This window comes from Raphanus sativus, chromosome 4 (genome assembly GCF_000801105.2).
Source record: "Raphanus sativus cultivar WK10039 chromosome 4, ASM80110v3, whole genome shotgun sequence".
Lineage (NCBI taxonomy): Eukaryota > Viridiplantae > Streptophyta > Magnoliopsida > Brassicales > Brassicaceae > Raphanus > Raphanus sativus.
This window is the reverse complement of record NC_079514.1, coordinates 14287390-14306144: the sequence shown is the minus strand read 5'-3', so window position 1 is coordinate 14306144 and position 18755 is coordinate 14287390. Positions and strand designations below refer to the sequence as shown.

Here is an 18755-nt window from a genome sequence, read left to right as displayed (position 1 = left end):
ATATTTACTGTTTTAGTTCAAAATTTTAAATTACTTTTATATTAGTTTTTTTTATAATTTCAATACAAAATATTAAAAGGCATAGTTTTAAAATTGGATTAGGACATTGTTAAACGTTAGACCGGCACTGCTAGTGATAAGAAGAATATAAATGGATATATTCTATAGATATAGGTTTTGATGAAGCTGAATACAAATTACATATGGTACAAATAATTTATTTTGAGAAAACATTACATTTCGACCGGAAGAGTTCAATCTGAAAAATCTACAAAATTATATATACCAAATATCTACTATAGGTCAATTATTATTCAAAATTAAAATTATCATTTGTTCCTTAATATGTCGTATAATAACAGTATATGATAATTATGATTCAGTATTCTGTAAGACTAGTAGACTCTAAGGACCAATTAGTTCTCACGAAAACTGTAGAAAAATACATTTTCTTTTGAATTTTGAGTGCAAAGTTTTGTATAGTTTTCACTGGATATAGTATGGAGTAAACTAAATCTGTATTTTTCTTCTAAAGTTAATACTTTTTTCTGAACACTTAAATAAAAGTTAATATTAATTTGATAAATTTGATGTTTTTGTGGAAACAAGTTTGTGTTTTGTTTCATATTATGTGTGTATAAAAAAATAGAACGATGTTTATAATAAAATGGATTAGCACCCATTAAAGTCTCAAATCCGGTAAAATGGAGACTCTACACATTGAACTCTGACATTTGCTGACGCCAGTTAGTAGAAATTAGGTTCAAAAGTGCCAATGATATATTGATTACTAGAACATCTAACCTTTTGTTTATTTTGGTACGGTGGTTTCATGTGCCTCTCCGTAATCGTAAAGATAACTAGGATAGTATCCGTGTTTAAAAAATGCGGAATTGTTTTTTTTGTTGGTAAATTTATTAACATGTATTTTTCACTAATATGTTTAGGTATGAATTTTTGGTTTTGGTTCGTTTCTGGTTTTTTGTTTGTTTTCGGTTCGGTGTGGTTTTTGGTTTTTGTTCAAAAAATATAGTAACCGTTCGGTTATTTATAAATTTAGTTTTGGTTTGACTTTAGTTATTTTATTTTTAGTTTGGTTCAAATAAAAATGTTAGGAACCCAATAAAATTGTAAGTTCAATTGAGAGTGTTGGTATGAATGGGGATATGGAGTTTTTGATCTTGACTCTAATTTAGGTATCTATATTTTTGTTACATTTTCTAATTTTTACCTTGTGTTACTGAATGTCTTTATATTTTAAACATGTTTAGAGAATCGATATATCTCAATATTATATACCAAATCAGATAATATTTGTTAATTTCGTATTTCTATGTACCTAAACTTTGAACCGCGCTTTCAAACCACATAATAATTTTAAGAAAAAAAAATATATAATTGCATTCTATATATACTTAAAGTATGAGATAGCTTTATTTGGCTCATTAATTCCATAATATAGTTAAATTTTCAAATGTAGAATATTACTCCATCCGTTTCATATTAAATATTGTTTTAGAATAAAATATTTGTTACGAAATAAATGTTTAAAATTTCAATGCAAAATTTATTAACTTTATTCTTCAGTTTCATTTTTATTGATTAAAATATGGTTGCCTTCTTTTTATTATAAAATATACAAAATCAAATATATTTTTAATATGTGTGAAAAAGTTTAAAACAAAAATTAAAATGAAACCAAGGACAGTGATGAAGAAATTAGTTTATAAGAGTTATGATGAAAAAAATATCTCACTTTCTAATCACTTGATTTCATCTTACCATGTCATGTGACAGTGTCACATGAGGGGTATCCCATATGGTTATTTGTTCGACAGTGTAATTCCTATGCACTTTTGTGTGGTTGTACTGTCACACACAACTATTCTTACACTATTCTTGCACGGTCTTGCATTGTCTCGACAGGTTTGGATATTGTTCAAATCTGATGGAAACCAAGGATTCTCCATCGCTCTATTGTTACTGGATCTTCTTGGAGAGTTCACTTCATTTTGATGCCAACTCAGCGGCTTCGTATTTCCTTCTTAGCTCTTGTATTTCTCTTTGCTTTCAAATTTGTTGTTTACTTTTTTTTTCTATAATTTTTTAGCTGCTGTTGCATGTTGGAAACACAAAACATTTTCATTCAAAATAGAAGTACACAACTCTTTCTATATGATGAATTGATGATTTTTATGTCCTAACCAAAAGTCAGTCTAAAAAGGATCGACGGCAAGACAACATTTACAAGAGCTCGAGTGTTGGAGCTCAGACTTATTAGTTAAAATAAAAGTAAAAAGAATCGATGACGAGAGAGCAATTACAAGAGCTCTGAGTGCTGGAGTTCAGATCTATTAGTTAAAATAAAAGCTTAACTCTTTTCTTGTTATGTAAAACTACAATTTTATAAAGGCCATATATTATTTAGTTAATTATAATAGTGAGAATTCAGCTTAAGTATATTCTACAATAACTTTATTCTAATACATCAAACTATTATTATATTACTCAAGTTTGAAATAATATTTAAATGTATAGACCCTATTGTACTATTGTATTCGGTCCAAAAATGCATGATTATTTGTACTATTTTAGTGTTGTCGCTATATTACTATTTAAGTTTTTTATTATAAGCTGATTATTTTTAAAAATTGATTATCATCGGTTTTGGTGGAATTTTTTGCATAATTTAATTTAATATCTAATTTATTTTAACTAAAAAGTTCCACCAAAAGATTTTATAATCACTTTAAAACTTTGAAATTCCACGTCTTAAAATGTTTTTAATAGCAGTAGATTTTAAAGTACTTTATGAAATATCAAATTCAATAACAATAAATGTTAAATAAATTTTTAAAATTTATGTTTTAATAACACTAGATTTGTGTTTTTTTTTTTGTCAGCTGTCCATCTTATCTAGATCAAGTGGTGGTCCGACGAGCCGAGTTTCCGTGGAGTCTCTCCATCTGACCGGATCTGATCTATATGGGAAAAATGTATCCTCTCTTTCTTGCTTCTTTAGCTAGAGCATCGGCCCGTCCATTCATGTTTCGAGAAATATGAGATAGTCTCACATCCTCAAAATCTTCATGGAGGCCCTGGAAAATCCTGATCACTGTCGCGAATGCTGGCCACTCCCCCGGATTCGTAATCATGTCCACCAGATCTGTGCAGTCCGTCTCGAAGCTTATCGTGGTGATCCTCATGTTCCTCATACATGAAGCTGCCCAGAGTAAACCTTCAATCTCAGCGTGAAGTGCTGAGAGGCTCCTGCTACATGCCCTTTGTCCAAAGGATACAGAGCCCATTTGATCCTTGAAATTCCACCCTAAGCCACTAACGCTGCCATTATCAATCCATGAAGCATCAATTCGGCAGATAGGGATTCGGGGTATCCAAGGGGGCACTGTCTCCACTTCTGAAGAATGGGTACCGTCATGTTCCCCCTCTTCGTCCTCCTTTTCATTAGCCGTCCTCCAATATTCGGCCTCGAGTGTCGCATGTTGAAGAGTATCCATCGGGGATACGACTTTCCCATTGAAGAATTTGTCGTTCCTCGCCTTCCAGATGTACCAACAGATCCATGGGAAGGTATCGAGTTGTGGTCTCAAGGGAGCCACCTCTTTTGTCTTTCAAAACAGAAAGTTCATATTTTGGTATATAGATATACTCAGGAAGTAACCCGGAAGGGACGGATAGTCCGATAAAGCCCAAACTTGCAGGGCTGGGGGGCACTCAAAAAGAAGATGATTAATCGACTCCACTGGGGCTACACATCTCGGACAACTCCTATCGGTACCCAGGTGTCTATAAGTGAGTCTCTCTGCTGTTGCCACACAGCCCGAGAGAGCTTGCCAAAGGAAATGCTTCATCTTGCTTGGAGCTTTTATCTTCCAAACATGGCTTAGAAGACACGTGAAGCTCGGTTCACTAACCACATCGTGTGTAAGACTCCGTTTCATTGATTGAAGTAGATCATAACCGGTCTTAACTGAAAATACTCCTGACTTAGTATGGTTCCAAGCATAACCATCTGGTAATAGGGAGCGAGAAGGTTTTAGCCCAAGTATCAAAGGTATATCATCAGGATGAAAGAATTCTCTCAAAAGTGGTATATCCCACTCCTTGGTATCATCCTTAATAAAGGACTGAACAAGGAGCTGGGGGAGCCTGTAGACAATATGTTCGGCAGGTCTCGGTGGTCGCGCCCTTGAATCTGGAACCCAAGGCTCACTCCATACTCTCGTATCGTTGCCCGATCCAATTGTCTTCCGTAAACCCGAGAGGAGTAGAGGTTTTGCTGCCATGATACTTCGCCATCCATATTATGGTGAGTATGTCCGTCGATCTTCTAAAGGAGAGGTGTGATGATAATACTTTCCTTTTAGAACTCGTGCCAGTAAAGAGTTTGGGTAATGAATTAATCTCCACAGTTGTTTTGCAAGAAGCGCTATGTTGAAATCGTGGAAATCTCGAAAACCTAGTTCTCCTAAATCTTTGGGAGTACAGACTTCGTCCCACGCTATCCAATGTAAACCTCTGCTGTTTTGTTTTGAGTTCCACCAAAAGTTTGAAGTCGTGCTCCTGAGCTTATCAATAATACCTTGTGGAAGTAAGTAGCATGACATAACATAAGTCGGGACTGCTTGAGCCACCGATTTAATCTGGACTTCTTTTCCTCCTTTCGAGAGAAGTCTCGATGACCAATTATTTGTTCGCCCAATGAGCCGATCTTGTACAAAAGAGAACACTTTCATCTTCGAACCACCAATTTGTTCAGGTAATCCAAAGTACATCCCCATGCCTCCTTCAGAAGAGAACCCTAACGCTTCTTTTATATCTTTTTTCCGAGAAGACTCCACTCGGTTTCCAAAGAACATGGAAGATTTTGACGTGTTTAATCTTTGGCCTGAGGTTTTTCCATATATGTCTAGAATGTCCATGATCTCTTTGCATTGGCTTAATTCTGCCTTGCAAAAGAAAAGACTATCATCTGCAAAAAGGAGATGGGAAATCCTTGGGCTCGCTCTTGCAACCCGAAGCCCAATAATCTTCTTCTCCATTTCTGCTCTATTTAGGAGTGAGATCAGTGTTTCGGTGCACAAGATAAACAAAAAAGGGGAGAGAGGATCTCCTTGTCTCAAGCCTCTCTTTGGTAGGATTTTTCCCCTCGGTTGCCCGTTGACTAAGACTTGATATGAGACCGACGTGACACAACACATAATAAGGTCAACTAGTCTTTTATCGAAGCCCATCTTCTCCATCAAAGCTGATATGAAATTCCATTCTACTCTATCGTAGGCTTTGCTCATGTTTATTTTGATAGCCATAAAGTCTTGTCTACATCTCTGGTTTGTCCTCAAGGCATGAAAATTTTTTTGTGCTATTAGGATGTTATCCGTGATCAAGCGTTTGGCTACAAAGGCAGATTGTGTCTCTGAGATCAAACGCGGAATAACCCTCTTCAGTCTCTTGCAAATTAGCTTAGATATAATCTTGTAGCTAACATTACAGAGAGTAATGGGTCGGAATTCAGACATATCCCGAGGTTTCTTCTTTTTTGGAATGAGGCAGATATTCGTTTGATTCAAAGCAGGATCGAATAAGCCAGTCTCGAAAAAGTCTTGCACAAGTTTAACTATATCTTGACGCATCTCCCGCCAGAATCTCTAGAACAATCTACTCGTCATGCCATCCGGTCCGGGTGCTTTATCCGGGTTTATATCAAAAAGGGCTTTTCTAATTTCTTGTTCTCACTGTTTCTCTAAGAGTAAACCATTGTCAGCCTGGATCACCTTCACTGAAATGAACCACAGAGAATTATCTATCTCTGATGGTGAGGAAGTAGAGAAAAGATCTCGAAAGTATTGAACAGCCACGTTCTCCACCTCGATCTCTCTCTCTACTAGATTCCCATATTTGTCTTTTATACTGATGATCCGATTTTGGGCTCTCTTTTGCTTGGTGATGCCATGGTGGAATTTTGTGTTTCTATCCCTATATTTGTGCCATTGGTCCCTACTCTTTTGTTCCCAAAAAAGTTCTCTTCTCTAAAGGCCATAATAAGTTGTCTTCTTAGATCCTCCAATTCTTCTGTTGTAGAGTTTTCATCATCTTCGGCAAGATCTATTTTATTTTTTAATTCTTCAATCAAGACGGCAGAATTTGTAAGATTATTCTTTCTCCAAGAACTGATTTTATTTCGACATGAGGTAACTTTTTGGTGAAAATTCTGAACTGGAATTGCATCAAACTGTCCCCACCCCGAGGTTATTGCTTCTTTAAAGCCTGGTTTTCCTATCCACCTCTTGTCAAATCTGAAATTTTTCCTTATCTTTCGGGAAATAGATTGAATGCGTGCTAGGACCGGCCGGTGATCTGAACCCCATAGTCGTAGGAATTCTACAACTGACTGGCCAAATAAGGCATGCCATTCTTCATTAGCCACTGCTCTATCAAACTTGCATTTAACTTTTCTGGTACTTCTTTTTCCCACCCATGAGAAGGAATTACCTTTAGATTTGTTATTTTGATATAAATCATATAAAACATTCAATTGAATACGTTCTTTAGTGTTTATTTATTTGGTATTCAATGGAATTATTTGTCTACCAATTTCGCAAAAACAATGAGAATTTTGACTTCTAACTCTTCTGCCTATATAAATTATGGCTTACTTTGGTATGTATGTTTTTTGCTCTTCTGCCTATGTAAATTACGAAACGTAATAATGTAGAATTATTTTTTAAATTTACAATATGCTCTAGATACACAATACAATCAGTAGGACCCACGTCTCCATGATTCCGTTCTTATTCTAACTCTCCAACATTATAAAACCCTCCCCACTTCCTCCTCTTCTTACTTCAAACTAACTTCTAGCCACAAATACAAACTCATCCATATTCATCTCTCACTCTTATACACCAAACTAAGACCATGATTCCGGCAGAAATCACCGGTTACTTCCAATACCTATCGCCGGAAAACTTAACCACGATCCCAGCAGAGTTCAACATAATAGACATGCCCTCGTCTCCAACCTCTTCCTCTTCATTAAACTACCTAACCGAACTCATCAACAACAACTATTCCTCATCATCCAACGGTCAAGATGTCATGACGAGCAACAACTCAACTTCCGACGAAGATCATCATCATAATCATCGTCAGAGCATCATTATACTCGACGAGAGGAAGCAGAGGAGGATGCTTTCAAACAGAGAATCTGCGAGGAGGTCGAGGATGAGGAAACAAAGACATCTTGATGAACTCTGGTCTCAGGTGATAAGGCTTCGCAACGAGAACAACTGTCTTATCGATAAGCTGAACAGCGTATTGGAAACTCAAGATAACGTATTGAAGGAGAACTCTAAACTCAAAGAAGAAGCTTCTGATCTCCGACGGCTTGTATGCGACCTAAAATCTAACAAGAACAACAACAGTTTTTAAGAGAGTTCGAAGAAGTTTAGTGTTTCTTCAAGTTGAATCGGGAGGGGCAGAGATTTTGAGATTGTGTTGTTCGGTTTCAACAGAAAAAAAAAGGTTCGGATGTTGGGTTATGGTTGGTTCTCGAATATAAAGTTGGTAATCATGTATCATATTTGTATTATGGTATGATCGATCATAGTATATATACTTTAAAGTTAAATAACGTAACTCACTTGTGGAACATATTCATGTTCTCTAGCCTCTTATATGTATATATATAAAATTCAATATACAAACCATAACCGTATACATACCGCTAATATATTATATTATAAATCTGATTGGCTCCGGATTTTGATTTATTCAGTCCACAATTCCATTTTTAGATTTGTTTTGAACTTACCATTATATATTTAAAATTTGTGACAGAAAATTAATACCAAATGATTTACGCTGTTATGTGATTTTTGAGTAAACTTGATTTCGCCTCACCGTCCAGAATATATTGCCATTTTCCCGTTATTATTTTATTTCACCACGTAACCAAATCAGAATCTAACAGTATAATGTTAATGTTGCTTTTAAAAACCTATTTAAACTCATTCACATTCCCCATAAAAATAATGTTTGAAGTATATATTCTGAATTTATACTTGAAGAGATAGGAGACTTCTAGAAATTATAAACAATGAAAGGAAAAATAGTGATCAGAACTTATAATGTAACTAATTGTCTACCATAATATTACCGACATATCATAAATGCATGTGTGACTTGCAGATCAATTATGACGAACTCTATTAACAAATTTTCAGTTTGCTCGCCGCATAAATACACTTGCAGTGAACATCACTAAGGAAAGTCATGGCAAACGAAAACAAAAGACTGCCGAAAAATGGTGGCCCTTCTTCTTTTTTAGGCAACCTGATCAAGTTTTCAGTCTTTAGATTTCCTTTTTTTTTCTTGTAGCCATTATCCACTTTTCTAAATATTTCAATCGTAAAACACACATCATCCAAAGTGTGACAAACCACCAAGAATGATTTCTTGAATTTGACCTGGCACATTACACTAATATGTAAATTTTGAGCACTAAATCGATATCGAGATAACCACAAGATGGTGGGGTAATGGTTTTGAGGGAGTTTCGGCTCCAATACAGAACTGGTTTTAAAACCCTGTGTGGCCATCCATGCTAATGTTAAATCGCAAGAATACTTGGAGTGACGTGGGTCTCGTGGAACTAGTCGATTAACCTCAATCGTCGGATCCCCACGGTTATAAAGAAAAACCGATATCGAGATATCAATCTTATATTATTGATTCTAATTACTTTTCACCTACCCTTTTGTTGGTTTTTAACTTTTGGCCTACTTAACACCCATATGGATAGTATTAGTATTTGTTTATGAGCTGCACCTATTTTCAACCACAAGCTTCACATTATAACTATTGTCAGTAATGCTAGTACCGACCAATGTTAACCACATAGAAGTAGAACGATATCATCCTCGGAATCAAAGCTTAGGATTGGTAAAGTTATCTACAGAAAATGATTGTATAAAACTATTAGAATAGTATTTACGAATCGGTTTTGGACCTAAGCACAGTAGACACCATAATCCTTCTATTCACAAAGCTTGTCAATATGAAAATATTTCCAATGAAGTTTTTTTTTTTGCTATGCAAAAAAAAAAAGAATTGCAGAACAATATTCTGCCTCTATCCCAAAGACTTTTTCAGTAGTTACATCAAGTTGTGATCCATCACGTTGCCCCATATATGTTCTTTTTTTCTGTCTGCATTTGTACAATATCAGAATTATTCAATTAGATATTGGTAATTGCTTGAAGAAAGATATTGGTAAATGCTGAATATAACTGTAAATACTTTTCTCCTTGTTTTTTTTTTTTTTTTTTGAACAAAATACTTTTCTCCTTGTTAAAGGAGTGATGTAAATACTTTTCTCCTTGTTAAAGGAGTGATATGGTCGATGATTTAGATTTTAAAGATGAAAGAAGACAAATTTTATAAAAGGGCAACACAAAGACAAAGAATCGTGGGGCCTCTGGTGGTAGTGCCTGCCAACGATATGGAAGCATAGGCATTTTCGAGACTACTAAAGAACAAACCAGAAGCGAATTATAAGGTCTTACGTCCAGATAGCTATTCTTATACTCCCTTAAAGATATATGTTTTAGGAATTTTTTTTGTTTCAAAAAGATATATTTTTCATATTTTCAATGTAATTTTTGTCAACTAATTATGAATAATTGTGAATCTCAAAAACATTAATTGCATTTCTTGAAATTTTATTGGTTTAGAAATATAGGAAATATAAAATAACAAAAAACTATGCACTAATAAGTAAATTTTAATATGTTTTATTAAAAAGCGTGAAAATCTCAAAACATGTATTATTTAAAAATAGAGGGAATACTAATTTGTGGAAGGACCATATAATAAAATGATGACGATTACATATAATCATGCAATTATAAATTATCTTCGGCTGTTTCTTCACTTGATAAATTCAGTGGTAACAAATTCTATCAGTTTTTGGTTTAAAAGTTAGTTTGCTAGATAGCAAACAGTTAGGAACTTAGGAGGTTATTTATAGAATACTTAACAAGTAACATGCAATATTATATATTATGCTATTTTATATATTAATATGTTTTTAAGAATATTCACAAAAAAATTATAAAAAATAATATTCACAAAATCATATATATTGTTAACGATTTTGTTTGTCTATCTAGCAAATTACCTTTTTCTTGATTAAGCTAAATACTAGAGGATAGTTTTAATTCTACCACAAATTTTGATATCACTTTTCATTTTACTTTTAAATAATGACTATTTTCATAAATTATTTATAAATGTTTAATAGTCATTTATAAAATATTTATAGAAGTTTATAAATTCAACCTAAAATTTTAAATAAGAAATCAGAAAAAATAATAACTAAATCCTTAATATAAAATTTATTATATTTTTAATTAAAAGTATTTTATAAATGTAGTATGTAACTTATGGCATTTCAAGTAATTTTTCTAAAAGCTATGCAAGCTTCAACTTACGTGTTTTGTTTTATGTTTTCATAATTATCATCAATTTTTTTTATCTCTATATGATGTGAATACAAGTGATTTCATCTTTATTTAAGAGATTAAAAAAATATTTAAGAAATCGTACAGGATTACAAATTATAAATAAGCTAATTTTAATTATTAATCAATAAATATACGCAATACTACTAAAAATATATAATTATACAATTTAAAAGTTATTTCTTCAAATGTACACCGAAAATAAAATAAAATAGAAACAATTTTTACATTTATACAAAAGAAAAAAAAAATTATTCAATTAAACGAAAATCAACACTATCATATAAGATGGCCTGAATAGTCTCTTCTGCCACCACACGTAAAATATATTTGTATGAAGTATATTTGAAGAAAACAACTATTTCTTTTTTTCTTTTTTTTTTTGGTAAAATGTTAAGAAACAACTATTTCTTTTGATAAAATGTTTCGGATAAAGAGAGCCCATTGAAGTAGTAATAAACAATCTCATTATTGTAAAGCATTGAACTTTCTCTGAATCTGCTTTCCCTTAATTTCGTTCTGAGAAACTCCGACGAGATTCCGATGTGGTTCTTCTGATTAAGAAGGGAAAAAAAAAACACACTCTGCTTGTAAAGTTGGAAACTTTCTGAGATGGGTTTGTTCGAATGGATCAACTGGGAACACGAATCCTTCCCTACTTTCCAGGACTTTGGGTTTCTGCGAATCGCATTTAATATAAAAAAGTACTCCCTCCGTTTCAAATTATATGACGTTCTAGAGCAAAATTTTTGTTTTAAAATAAGTGTCGTTTTCGGTTTTCAATGCAAAATTTATTGAAAATATTCTCTATTCTATTTTTATATTGGTTGATGTGTATTGGTAATAATATTTTTATTTTGGAAATATGTAAAATTAAATGTTTTCTTAATCTGTGTGCAAAGACTTAGAACGACAAATAATATGAAACGGAGGGAGTATGTATCACTCTCTTATAGTATATCTCTCTCTCTTTTATGTGCAACTTTAATACTTTCAGTAACGAACGACCCTTTAGAGCAATCATTGCTTCTGACTCGTGTCTCTGAATGCAATGTTGAATCAATGCAATCATTCTTGCATTCCATGACGCAAGCGATGTGTTCCGGAAAATGTCAAAGTATGGTGAGAGTATAGCAAGCTTCTCGCTCGTTCTTTTCGCTTTGTCTTGGGTCGTTCTACGTCTCCTTTTTGGATACTGTGGACAAGGAAAGCATCCGGTGGAAGGACCGATCCACTATTACATGTTCAATAAACTCTTGTTTTGCTTGCTTGTTCTTCATATCTTCTGGTGGGTTTTGATTTACCGGACAATTGTGATAAGGCCCGGCTCAAACCTTTTAAAGGTCCGGTGCAAAAAGAAAAAAATCCAGTAATTTATCTTTATAGTTAGAATTTTATAAATTTGGATCCTTTTTAAACATTTTTTTCTGAAATTAGGACCCTAAAATCCCCTGAATTTTTTGAAAAAAAAGTGTTGGACCCAGTGCTCTTGCTCCATCAGCACTCCCCTATGTGAAACAAGTACAGGACCCAGGCAAGCTTAGTGTAGATGCAGATCAGGTATGTTTACTGAAAATCTTATTAACTAGTGAGGATATATATACTTTTAAGATCATTTTAAGTAGAGGTTTAAAGTTGGCGGTCTTTTGCAGATTTTGAAAGCGATGATGATGACCACAAGGATTGATTGCATGGTTTGGACTGTTTCAAGAACCGAAAAAGAAGGATTTTGAGAACAGAGAGACTTTCAACATCAAGCATGGATTCTATGAACTATGATCATAACCAGATCAAACCGTTTTTTTAAATGGATTTGGATAGCTTTGCATTATTGGACCGGTTATTTCGATCGGAATTTTGGGGGTTTATTGATTTTCTCTAGTTTAAGCAAATTCAAAATTTTGTTACACTACTTCACTTGTTTGTTTCCTTTCTTCTTCTTTTTATATATGTTCTTTTGTAGTTTTATTATATGGACTTCATTTCTTGCTTTGGATCATTGCAATAACACACTTCCTTGAACATAAAATTCTAAGTAATAAATTTTCTCATAATTCATATAAAAAGTCGTCCACCAGCATCTGCTTGGCTGCTTCCACAATAAGAATATATGAGTCCTTCTGACAAGCAAAACCTATATACAATATAAGACCGTAGCATACATCATATTCCCATATTTATAGATGTTTTTTTTTTTTGCTAAAACCATATTTATAGATGTTTATGACAAATATCAAGATACGATGTTTATCTTGTCATCTGGGACCTGACAACTCCATGGCTTGAACCAGGACCGAGGAATCATCAGTAAGATCTGAATAACGTTCGGACGAAGAAAACTCGTTAGGTTTGCTGTAACTTCTGCTGGTTTCAGTTCTCTGAGAAGAAGCTTCCCATTTCTCAACAAGACCATCTCCTTCAAGCATTCTCACAACTTCAGACATCTTTGGACGATGTATGGGTAGGTACTGTGTACAAAGCAAAGCTACTTTAACCATCTCCTCCACTTCGATCCTATCGTAATTCCTCTCCAAATCCTTGTCTACGATCTGTTCTAGGTTCTTCTCCTGTTGTAGTTTCTTCACCTACAAGTATTTCCATAAACATAAGTGAGAATAATTAATAATATACACTAAATATCTAGCAAATTATTCTAATGAATTCTCTAAAAATAAACATTAAACCAGATATTAATAAAGAATATAACCTAATCTTTAATTAAAGTTGTCTATCCTTCTAAAAATATAGCCTAAATGTATAGCTAAATAATATTTTATAAATTAATAAATTTTCTACATATACATTCTAATAAACAAATAAACCCATGAATAATAATTAAAGAATATAACCTAAGCTCTTTTTTAACATGTAACCTAAGCTTTAAAGTTGTAAATCCTTATAATTTTTTTTTGTTTTCCTAACTATCCCAACAATATTTAAACCTAGAAGTGAGTGAATTTGACATAACCATAACCAGTATCGTCTTAAATTATCTCTAGGTAATATTCAAAAAAATATTAGTAATATATTTAACTAGTTTTTAAAGTTAATAGTTTCATTTATATATGTTTAAAGTTTAAAATTATAAAACCTAAATTAGAAGTATATCTAAAATTTTAAAACTTAGATTATATTTAAAAAAAAAAAAATTTTAATATCCGAACCATGTTTGACTGCTCCAACTGCACATGAGAAAAGAAGTCTTGGACATAACTGAAAGAAGAAACAAGACTCGGCTTGACTTACCCACTCAAGAATCGCTCCTCTTTGGTTGGCTGCTTTTCCGAATTCAAGAGCTCTCAATCCAGTGATCAGTTCGAGTAGAAGTATTCCGAAACCGAACACATCTGTCTTCTCCGAAGATTGTCCCGTCGAGAGATACTCAGGTGCGATGTGACCCACCGTTCCCCTCACGGCGGTTGTCACGTGAGACTCCTCGTGATCCAAGAGCTTGGCCAGACCAAAATCTCCGACAACTGCTTCGTAATAGTCATCGAGAAGTATGTTTGCAGCTTTCACGTCACGGTGAATGATCTTTGGATCGCATTGCTCGTGCAGATACAGTAACCCTCTTGCTGCTCCTAATGCTATTCGCTTTCTCGTGCTCCAATCCAATACCGGTTTAGCTACAACACACATGCACACAAGTCGTAAACCGGTTCAACTATGTAAAGAAACAATCAACAATATGAAAAAAAAAAAAATATGATCAGATTATCTATACTATTATTTATGAAGTAATTTTGCTTACTTGTCATGTTCTCCATGATTTTAGCTAATTTTGCTTATTTGTAATATTCTTATTAGTTTTCTATATTATTATTTATGAAGTGATTTTGCTGATTTGTCACAATATCCTTGATTTTAGCTAATTTTGCTTATTTGTCATATTCTTATTAGTTTTTATTAAATCATCAATTTATTAATTTTTATAATATTCTTTGATTTTAGCTAATTTTACTTATTTATCATATGCTTATTAGATTTTTAAATTAAATTATCAATTTATTAATTTAGATAATATAAATATTTCAAACTTCCTAATTAATTTATAAATTTATTTATGAAGTAATTTGCTTAGTTGTCATGTATTCCATGATTTTAGGTAATTTTGCTTATTTGTCATATTCTTATTAGTTTTCTATATTATTATTTATAAAGTGATTTTGCTGATTTGTCACAATATCCTTGATTTTAGCTAATTTTGCTTATTTGTCATATTCTTATTAGTTTTTATTAAATCATCAATTTATTAATTTTTATAATATTCTTTGATTTTAGCTAATTTTACTTATTTATCATATGCTAATTAGATTTTTAAATTAAATTATCAATTTATTAATTTAGATAATATAAATATTTCAAACTTCCTAATTAATTTATAAATTTAAATAATATAAATATTTCGAAATTTCTCATTGGATTTATGATTATAGTCATTTTAACTTTCACAACATTCTTATTAATTTTTAGCTTAACTTATTAATTTATTAATTTAAATAATATAAGTATTATTATTATGAAGTGATTTTACTGATTTGTCACATTCTTCTTGAGTTTGGCTAATTTTGATTATTTGTCATATTCTTATTAGTTTTTTTGATTAAATCATCAATTTATTAATTTATATATATTCTTTGATTTTAGCTAATTTTGCTAATTTGTCATATGCTTATTAGCTTTAAGATTAAATCATCAATTTATTAATTTAGATAATATAAATATTTCGAAATTTCTCATTGGATCTATGATTATAATTATTTTAACTTTCACAAGATTCTTATTAGTTTTTAGCTTAAATCATTAATTTATTAATTTAAATAATATAACGATTTCAAAATTTATAATTGGAATTAAAATTATAATTATTTTAAACAAGTTAGGACCAATTCTTATTTTCATATGATGTAAGATGATTTAAATTATATAGTTTCATTTTTCTCATTCATTCCAAATTTTCTCGATAATAGTTTTTGACATCTATATTTTGTACTTTTGATATTTGTTTTTTAGTTGAAGTTCTATGTTTTTCTTCTTTCTTTGAGCTTGAAAGTATAAGAACAAATCGTTTTTGTTACATGGAGTTTGGAATTATGAATTAGTTATTCTTAATTACTTCGGTAGTTATTTCATGTGTATGTTTTATTACTGTTTAATCTATAAAAAAAATGTTTTAATATTAAGTTTAAAGAGTTTCCTTGTAATTATGTTATGAACATGTATTTAATGGTTTATTTTCTAAAACGGCTAAAATTGATATATTTTTAATGAATAATAAGATTTATCATTATATAATTAACCATAAATTAACTTTAATAATAAAACTATCATTATCTATTTTTCTTTTATTAAAAGTAAATTTATGAAATATTAAGATAAGTCAATGTATATATTTATCAAGTAAACCAATGAAATATTGTTATTATCTCAATTTGTTTTTTTAATCTTCTAAATTATCATCGAACTTTAGTTTTTATTTAATTTTTATTTATTTTGTTTTTACTTGGATTATGTGTGTTTTAGTGATTTATTGTGTGCAATATTTGATATGTAATTATGCTCTTATGGTTTCATAGTTTTAAAGTTTTCATTTGTGTTAAGAAGACATAGACCGAAATAAAAATCGAAAAAACTAAAATGATTAAGAATATAAAGAATAAGTTATCATGGTGTTTAAATCATAATACATATATTAATAATTATTAGTAAAACGATTATGCCCGCATGTGCGGGCAAAACACCTAGTATACTGTATATACATATTGTTAGTTTTACAACATTAATTTCTGTAAACTTAATTTTTATTTCAAAAAATATAATATATATTATAAAAAACTCAAACCAAAAAACCTAATTAAACCAAAAATACGGTTGAGATAATTTAATACCTTTGAGTCGAGAAGCAACACTGCCATTAGACATGTAAGGATACACGAGAAGCCGTTCCATAGAAGTAGTGCATAAGCCGTAGAGGCGGAGGAGATTACGATGGACGGCGAGGCTTATCATCTCAACCTCTGTCTGAAACTGAATCTCTCCACCGCCGTTGTTCACATCCTTCAATCTCTTCACCGCAACGATGGTTCCATCATGAAGACAACCTTTATACACGTTCCCATACCCTCCTTTTCCAACTAGATTCTTGCTGCTGAAGTTACCCGTGGCGGATTGAAGTTCTTTGAAACTAAACCTCCTTAGGTTCCCTAGACATACTTCTTCCTTGTTTTGGTCTGTAAACATTTCAAATTCATGTACACATTGGTTCAAATGTCTTCATAATCCAGAAAGAAAAAACTCATTTCATTGTTAACTTTTTTTTTTGGTCTAAATGTTAACAATAAGTTAACAATTTCATTGTTAACTTACCATTGACGTCAAAGAATATTTGTTGGTTATGTCTTCTTCTCCACCAAAGAAGAAAACCAAAGCCAATGATCAACAAGCAAACACAAGTAAGGCCTATACCGAAGGCTATGGCGATTTTCCGGTTTTTCGTTCCTCCATCAGAAGCTTCATCTAACAACAACAAACAAAGTAAAAACAAACACATTTTAGCCTAAAATCTCCAGAATTCAAAAGATTTTAATTTTCTTTCCAAGATTAAATTTTAGGTTTTACTTGCCTTTAGAACTGTTCAAGTTAATTAACGTAGGCTTAGGTTGAGTCCCATTACAGTTCTTCTCAGTTCCTGTTGGACAAATCTGAGGATTTCCCATTACACTGCACCACAAGTACATAAATGTTATATAAATACTATATTTTATATACTTAGTTTACTGGAGTTAGGGTAGCGTATGAATGTGGAATTACCCTCATGTTTTTTTCTCAGAACAGAGTAAAGCGACAAATATTCTTTTTCAGAAATATACTTACTTGAATGTCTTTGCATGTGATCTTGGAACTGGTCCACTCAAGTTATTGTACGACAAATCCCTAAAAAACAATTTACGAAATATAAACAATACTGTTTATCCGGTTGACAAAAAAAAACAATACTGTTTATCCATATAAATACATACAAGAAAACTGATTAAAAAATACAAGAAAGAGAATGTACAAGAAAGTGAGTTGGGTCATGTTTGCCAATAAGCTAGGAATTGTTCCTGTCAGGCTGTTATTATTCACCCTCCTGCTCCACAATTTTCAACACAAAAAAATCCCTCCATAAATAATTAATAACAAATATTATTACAAATGTATGTCGATAAAATTTGGAAAATGGATAATCTTACAAGTATTGGAGATTTGAGGAACGTGAAAGGGTGAAAGGGATTTGGCCAGTGAAGTTATTAGTAGAGAGATCAAGCGTTTTGAGTTTCATCAATTTCCCAATCTCAGGAGGAATATGTCCTGTTATGTAATTGTTCTGCAATAACCTTTATTTGTTTGTATCCAAAAGCATATAATTAGAAAAAATCAACTAAGTAATTAAGAGATGAAGAAACAAAATGTTTTATTAATAATTAAAAACACTTACACAGTCTGAAGATATGTTAAATTACCAATACTGGATGAAAGAGTTCCTGAAAGATTCTGGCTTGGAGCTCCCCTACATACATATATAAGTTAAGAGTCTTAAGACTGATAGTAAAGACATGTTTACTTAGCATATCTAGTGTGTATTTATGTGCTTACAGGCTTAGAACAAAACCATCAGCAGAGCAAGTGATCATGTTCCAGCTACAAGGATCAACTGCTGTGTCATCCCAGTTCATTAGGACTCCATGAGGGTCAATCAGTGAGCTCTTGATTCCTATTAGAGCAAGAACTAAAAGGGAAACAGAAAAAACATGTTTTAGGGAGGAAAAAAAATCCATAAACGAAGGATACGTGTTGATGATCAATATTACCTTCATAGTTAACACCTTTGTCTGTGAGCTCTGCAGAGGATGAACATAGCAATCCGATGAAGAAGAATAAGCTTGAACAGGACAAACCATAACTCTCTCTTACTTCTCTTCTTCTCTGCACCATCTTTGTCTGAATAAAAACTTGTTGCACTCAGACTTGAGAGTATTTGAGGTTTTGTATCTTTTTGAATATGAAATATTCGTTTTCAGTTCTTTGTCCGCAGGTGTTTGAGAAAATCAAGAAACAGGGGATGTTGATATTGAAGTGTCTGTGACTGAGAGTATTGAGAGTGAAAGAAAGAGAAAGATTTGTCTGCCAATTATTTATCTTATAATAGTGTTTAGTCTGTAAACAGGAAAA

The 18755-nt window shown here is 32.1% G+C and overlaps 2 protein-coding genes across 2 annotated transcripts; one reads left to right on the top strand and one right to left on the bottom strand.

Annotated features, from left to right (window-relative positions):
* Nucleotides 1-6854: 6854 nt before the first annotated feature.
* LOC108852695 (basic leucine zipper 43-like) lies at nt 6855-7659 on the top strand. The gene has a single exon (XM_018626192.2). It carries the CDS (start codon nt 6940-6942, stop codon nt 7450-7452), a length of 513 nt encoding a protein of 170 aa, XP_018481694.2. The 5' UTR covers nt 6855-6939; the 3' UTR covers nt 7453-7659.
* A 4914-nt stretch (nt 7660-12573) lies between these two features.
* On the bottom strand, nt 12574-18723 carry LOC108848326 (protein NSP-INTERACTING KINASE 2). Its single transcript, XM_018621657.2, has 11 exons — nt 18395-18723; nt 18180-18312; nt 18022-18093; nt 17777-17920; nt 17602-17673; nt 17418-17477; nt 17167-17264; nt 16911-17060; nt 16433-16774; nt 13791-14170; nt 12574-13129 (listed from the first exon to the last, which is right to left on the bottom strand). The coding sequence occupies exons 1-11, from the start codon at nt 18516-18518 to the stop codon at nt 12800-12802; spliced, it is 1905 nt and encodes a 634-aa protein (XP_018477159.2). The 5' UTR covers nt 18519-18723; the 3' UTR covers nt 12574-12799.
* Nucleotides 18724-18755: the final 32 nt, after the last annotated feature.